At 35.8% G+C, this 6,799-nt stretch overlaps 1 protein-coding gene across 1 annotated transcript; it reads left to right on the forward strand.

Annotated features, from left to right (window-relative positions):
- The first annotated feature begins 4,673 nt into the window (after window positions 1-4,673).
- LOC106292842 lies at window positions 4,674-5,913 on the forward strand. Its single transcript, XM_013728505.1, has one exon. The coding sequence runs from the start codon at window positions 4,713-4,715 to the stop codon at window positions 5,838-5,840; it is 1,128 nt and encodes a 375-aa protein (XP_013583959.1). The 5' UTR covers window positions 4,674-4,712; the 3' UTR covers window positions 5,841-5,913.
- Window positions 5,914-6,799: the final 886 nt, after the last annotated feature.

The raw sequence follows: 6,799 nt of genomic DNA on the forward strand, positions 1-6,799 counted from the left end.
TTTAAATTTGTAAATTTGGCTATTTTCTATTTCAGTCGGTTCCAAAGAAGAAGGGACGTTTGTTCGGTTTGGGTCGTCACACCCGGTCAGTTTCTCCTTCTTCTGCACCACCGCCCTTTGTTGATCCAGAAATACGTACGGCTCAGTTGAAGGACAAGGATGATCGCATATCTTTGTTGGAGACCCAGATGGCGGCTCAACAGGCGGGCTATGAGGCACAGAGGAGGTTGAACCAGCAAATGATGGAGATGATGCAGAGGATGTACCCGAACGAGGTGTTCCCGGACGTGCCAGACCCGTAGTTTTTTTTTTCTAAAACTCAAAATGTTTTATTTTTATTTGTACAACTTTGAATATTAACTAATTTGATTTCAATTTTAATTTTAATTTTATATTTTCGAATTTAAATTTAAAAAATTTATTTTTAAAAAATAAATTGATTTTTTTTAAATTCCGAGGAAATAAACCCTCGGAATATACCGAGGGACCCGAGGGACTTGTTCCTCGGAATTTTCCGAGGGTTCAAATTCCGAGGAAATGAACCCTCAGAATATACCGAGGGACATGTTCCTCGGAATATACTGAGGGACACCTTCCTCGGAATATACCGAGGGACTTGTTCCTCGGAATTTGCCGAGGGTTCATTTCCTTGGAATTTCCCGATGAAAATTCCGAGGAACATTTCGTCGGAACTTCCGAGGTAAATTCTGAGGACGTTCTCCCTCGGTATATTCTGAGGAGCTTTCCGACGAACTGGTGGTCCTCGGAGTTTCCTCGAAAATTTGTTTCCTCGGAATTCCGTCGGAAAATTCCGAGGGATTTCCGAGGAAAATTGAATTTCCGATGAGTTATTTCCGAGGACTTGTTTCGTCGGTATGTCGTCGGAATAACGTTATTCCGACGACATACCGACGATTTTTTCCCTCAGTATGTCGCTGTTTTCTTGTAGTGCTATTTCCACCTTTATAATAGTATTTATATTTATAGATGAAATTGCTTCAAGATACTTCTATTTCTTCATCTATAATAGAAATTTATATTTTTTTTCTATTTATTGAAAAAAAAATAGCATTCTTCTATTTTTTATTCTACATTTAGAGATTACTATTTTAGAAGAACATTAGAACATATTTCATTTTTATTATAGAGTTCATCTATTTTAGAAGTGAAAATAGCAAAATACATTCGACATGGTGTTGAACTATATATATTACTATATATAAGTTTACCGAGAGTACTATAACTGTATTGGTTATAAGCTATAACTACGTACCACATGCGTATGTGTATTAAGGGCATCATTTTGACATTTGTATTTTGAAAATGATTTTTCTCATCAAAAAACACACGATTAAAACTTATATACGAGATGATTAAAAAAAATTTGCGTCTAAAGTCATTTCACTAGTATTAATAGTTATATCATCATAAAGTGTTTTCCGTTCGCTAACCGTATAGTACTTAGCTTTACATATCATACATGTGCGAGACTAATTAATCTACACACTTCTATTAATTCTTACAGAACATACCATACTATTATTTTTTCCTTTAAAAGAAAGTATTTAAGGGCAAAGTCTAATATAGAACAGCCGTTCGAAGAAAAAAAAAGAAAAGAAAAAAAAAGGGCAAAGTCTAATATGTTCGTTATAAACACATGATTTTATCAATCGAATCTTACGCACTCCGTGAAGTATTTGCACCGATTGCTAGCACCAAATCTATACAAATAACCACTTTATCTATAAAATATGCTCTAATATATAGAAAATGATTGATATATACAGTATGTCACTTCCCTAAACTATGCAGTAAATAAGCCTAAGTTCGCTCAAATAGTAAGGCAACCGGTTAGGCAACAATTAGGCGGATTGGATCGATATTTTTTATAGTAACTATTTAATTAGGATACACAACATATAGTTTTTTTACGAATATGAGAAAATTTTGATTACGGATTTAAAGTTAAAATCAAGCTGTATAAAAAGAATTCTTTTGATGTTAAAAAAAAGATCCTTATGGGTGAAAATCGAAAAGAAACGAGTTAGATTTTAACATAAATGTAAGTCATCATGACATAAGTTAATTATTTGAATTCAAAAACAATATTAATAATAAATTATTAATAACTAACAATATATTATTCTTGTTTAAAATTAATCAAAAATATATTAATTGATATTATAACAGTGTTGGGTCACTTCTGTATGGTAAAAGAAAGTGACGTTCACAGTGATTCATCATAATTAAAACTCATCTATACTTGCTAAATAAAGCCTGATTTTGTTAATCAGATAGATGATCTTGTCTTAATCCCGCTGTCTATGTCTAATCATTTCCATTGTACTGTTGGCTCCCTGCTGTTTTGCCCTGTGCTTCTTAGCATAAAGCTCATACGTTTTATTTTGTACTATAATTTGTTAGAGACTCTAAACATAGCATTCTAAACACACAAAATTAACAGAGTTTTATAAGAGACCTATAGAGTTTGAATACAACATATATATATAACCTTTCTCTCAAAATTCCTCAGACGTTATTTTAATATCATTTTGGATAATTTGATACATTAGACTAATTAAACTGAGTGTTTGAAACGGTTCGGTTATATAATTATAATGTAAATTAACTAGCCAGGTTGTTTATAATCACCAAATATAAAATTTCTTATGGTGACTACACTGGAAACTCAATTGCCAATTAAAAGTGGGCTGCAAAATCATGGTTAGTAATGAGAAATGCTGGTTTAGTGTTTGGTTAATAAGTGATATAGTCTCTTTAGCCGCATTACTTGACTGTTCCTTCATCCTCCAAAAGTCTCTTCTTTTTAACCATTCTTACAATTCACTAACACAACGTTGTTGTTTTTTTTTTGTCAAACGTTGTTTATTATTTCTTGTTTCTGATTTCTAAGCTAAAGCCTATATAGTTTCTTCAGGGTTTTCCAAAATCTCCATAGCTTTCTTTTTCTTTACTCCTATTTTTCAAAACACAAGATTCACTAAGAGTTCATCTTAACCGCTTTGTTATAACTTATATCTCGCCGTAAATCATTCCGAATGCACTAGAACTTGAGAATATTAGTGATGATCTCAAAATATTCTGTTGTATGACTTTTAGTCCCACTTGTACTGCCACCTGAAACCTTGATGCATGTTCCTTTTACACCAAAGTAGAGGCATATAGTCATCGGCTAAACTTGAATTCCAAGGGTGTCTCCTTTTTACTTCCGATCACGATCTTAGGAACGCACCAAAATACTATTTGTTCATCATATGATCATATCATTTACGTCTCTATAATAACAACCAAACCTCGAATAGTGTTGTGTAATCACTAATCAGTAAATAAGAAAATGTGGTCGATCGAATGTTGTAGAACGATGTATTTTTGCGTACTACTTAATTAGACATTCATAGGTTTAGAAAACAAATAAGAAAAAAGTGTAATGGACCCAAGTATCAGTATTGGGTTTGCTGTAATAGACTACAGATTTTTGTTGTAGTACTTAAAAAATACAGAAAAATAAATAAAATGAAAAACAAACAAGACTTATGATGAGGGAAGGGACAACTTTAATCTTTTACTTTATAAGTAGGGAACACATAAGTGAATTTTTGGGTCATGTCATGTGAATAAAGGCTAAGTTGCTCTGTAAACCAGCAGTGATCTCCTATAATTCTTTTGATTCAAGACAAATTCTTAAACCTAACCATTTTGATTATGACTAAAGAAAACACATATTTTAGATATTAGAAGATATATAATATATTGCCACCATGGACCATCGTCAAGCAAAAAGATAGCAATCTAGACAGCTTTTTCGTCTAATGGTTTTAGATTACTGTTTGGACTCAATTTCGGTCAAAACGTTAATAGACCGTGATCAAAGTTATGGGCCTTAACGAACCGAAGTCCATAGCAAACAATCGAGCTCGAAAGCGAATGAGTCGAGGTCCCGGAGATCGCGGAGTAGTCCCGGAGATCCGGAACAGCTACGGAGACCACGAAGTCGAATTACTATAAAGAAAGGAGGAGAGACATGAAGAAGGACACGTTGAAAACCCTAGAGAGAGCTATACACTAACATCGACCTTGTTTCCTCCGATCTTAGACTCTTTTTTTTACGGTTCTCGTTTGTATCACTCGATCTAGTTCAACTCATTGTATTCGATCTTATTCATCAATAAAGTTCATTTTTAGCTACTAGAAACTGTTTAACATCGTTGTGTTCTAAAGATATCGTTGCATACATCATTTGTCTTCCCCAGATCAAATTCCGATCACTATCAAATACTTAGTGTATATTTTAGGTTCTACGATTACTATCTCTAAGGACCATTGTTTATAGTTTAGGTTATTGTAGTCAATGTGTTACCACTCAAGCTCGGTATCATACTTGTTGCTGAGAACCATTGTTGATCCATCGTATGTAGTTTGGTGAATCCAAACTGAACTATTCAAAGTAAAATGGTTTTTCCCCTTCTAATCAAAACATGGAGTTCAATGTTTTTACCACTATGTTAATGTTATAATATAAAGTATTATTGAAAATAAAGAAAATGAGGTAGATAAAAGATGATTGGTGTTCATAAGCTGTCGAGAAAGACACGTGGCAATGATTGCCAGTTGTCTGCCTCCTTCTTCTCTTTTAAAACACACCTCCTCCTCTTCTCTCACATCTTCACAAACGCCTATTCTTCTGAACAGAAATGGAGACTTGGGAGAAGCCTAGAGTTTCATCTTCAAGAGATCACTACCGTCAACCTTCCTTCTCCTCCACTCTCCTCGACCAAATCTACCGCTCCATCGACGACTCCCCTCCCCTAGAATCCACTAGAAGGAAGAAGCAGCAGCACCGTAACATAGCTCTCCAAGACACTTCTGCTTCAGACAAACTCGTATTTCACCGCTGCTCCATCGCCGCTGACTACGAGAGATCCCGGCGAACGACCAGCTTAGCCGACTCCGTTTTCCTCAGATATTCCAACTCCAGCTCCTCTGACTCAAGCGGGTTCTCCTCCTCCGAGCTAGACTCCTTCTACCTACGCTCCAAACCCTCTGCCTCTCCTCCACGCACTCGTCAACCCAAGCCGATTCGAACCTCCGTCGTGGAAAAGTTCGACCACTCCGTCAACGTACAGAAACCTAGCAGCAAACAAGAGCACGGTGGTTTCTTGAGAACCAAGTCAAAGGCCTTAAAGATCTACACAGACTTGAAAAAAGTGAAACAACCTCTCTCTCCCGGAGGACGGCTCGCTACTTTCCTCAACTCTCTCTTCACAAACGCATCAAGCAACCATAAGAAGCTAAAGAAAATCAACACCACCGTCTCTTCCTCAGCGGAGCAGCCACCACAGTCCTCCTCCAACACCACATGCTCCTCCACGTCCTCTTTCTCCAGATCTTGCTTAAGCAAAACTCCATCGTCCAGCGGGAAATCCAAAAGATCCGTGAGGTTCTGTCCAGTGAACGTTATCCTCGACGAAGACTCCTCCATCCACATCCCTTACGGTTATAGTAACAAGCTGCATGGAAACAACGTCGACCGCCACGTCATGGAGGAGGAGAATCGCCGCGTTATCGAAGCGGCTAAGGATCTTATTAGGACGTACCAAAAGAACAAGGATCATTTGGCCGTGACAACGTGCGACAACGTTCAAGAAGATGACGAGGATGATATTGATGATGATGCGGCGAGTTACGCGAGCTCTGATCTGTTCGAGTTGGAGAATCTTTCGGCTATTGGGATCGAGAGGTATCGAGAAGAGTTACCAGTCTACGAGACCACTCGTTTGGATAATACGAATCGAGCTATTGCTACAAGTTTAATTGTATAATAACAATGTATTTAGTGAAAATGGTCGGGGTGGTTATATTAGTTTTTATAAAATTTTAAAACGGTTTTTTCCTCTTGAGGCTATGTTTTACCGTGTTCTAAAACTTATTTTTTCTTCTTTCCTAGCTTCTTTTATATTAAGTAACTTGTGTATAATAACTATGTTAATCATGGTGTATTTTGGTCATAGCTATGCGGCCTAACTAGCTTTCTGTAAGGTTTAACTAATAACTAATCTTTACTGAGAATTTCAAAACCTGTGGTTATCTGATAAAAGAAAAAAAGAGGAACATAAGTTTTTCTAATTTGTCACCAAATAGAACAGCAAAGAGTCGTTGCCTTTTCTTTTGTTTCTTACCTCTTTTTTTGTTTGCAAACTAAATTCTACAAGAGATTTGAGTAGAAGAAAAAATTAAAGATAATTAATGAATAAAAGTAAAAGAGTTCGATTTGATGCTCTACTAATAATGATCAATAAGATGGGCGAACAAAAGTGAAAGAGACTTGGTCTCAAATGTCATGGACAATAGTATCCAATATTTGATTCCTTTCGAGTACATTTGTTTTGTCCCAATTTGATTGGATTTGGCTTCTCCTGCTCTAGCTTAAAAATGATAGTGTTGGTTTTGTAAGTATCGAGTGTTATAACACACGCTAGCGTTCTTTCCCCTTCATCATATCATCTGTGGCTAAAACCACAAAATAATGAACTTCCATACATGAGTATAGATGTTTGATTCTGTTATATATACCCATGGGAAATGGTGTTTGATCTCCTGTTAACTATTTCTTAACACAATGCGAAATGGACATGCAAATATAGATATTACTAGAATAGTAAAAGTTTCAGTTCAAAACACTATTTACTTCTTTTTGTTAATCAAACACTATTTACTATTTAAAATTTTCAGAATCGTGTATTATTAATATACACGTGTACGTACGTGTGTCAGTTTGACA

Source organism: Brassica oleracea, chromosome C5 (genome assembly GCF_000695525.1).
Source record: "Brassica oleracea var. oleracea cultivar TO1000 chromosome C5, BOL, whole genome shotgun sequence".
In the NCBI taxonomy this organism is placed as follows: domain Eukaryota; kingdom Viridiplantae; phylum Streptophyta; class Magnoliopsida; order Brassicales; family Brassicaceae; genus Brassica; species Brassica oleracea.

Bases quoted from the DNA above. Each gene is read 5' to 3' on its own strand.
- LOC106292842 (XM_013728505.1), top strand. From the start codon at position 4,713: ATGGAGACTTGGGAGAAGCCTAGAGTTTCATCTTCAAGAGATCACTAC.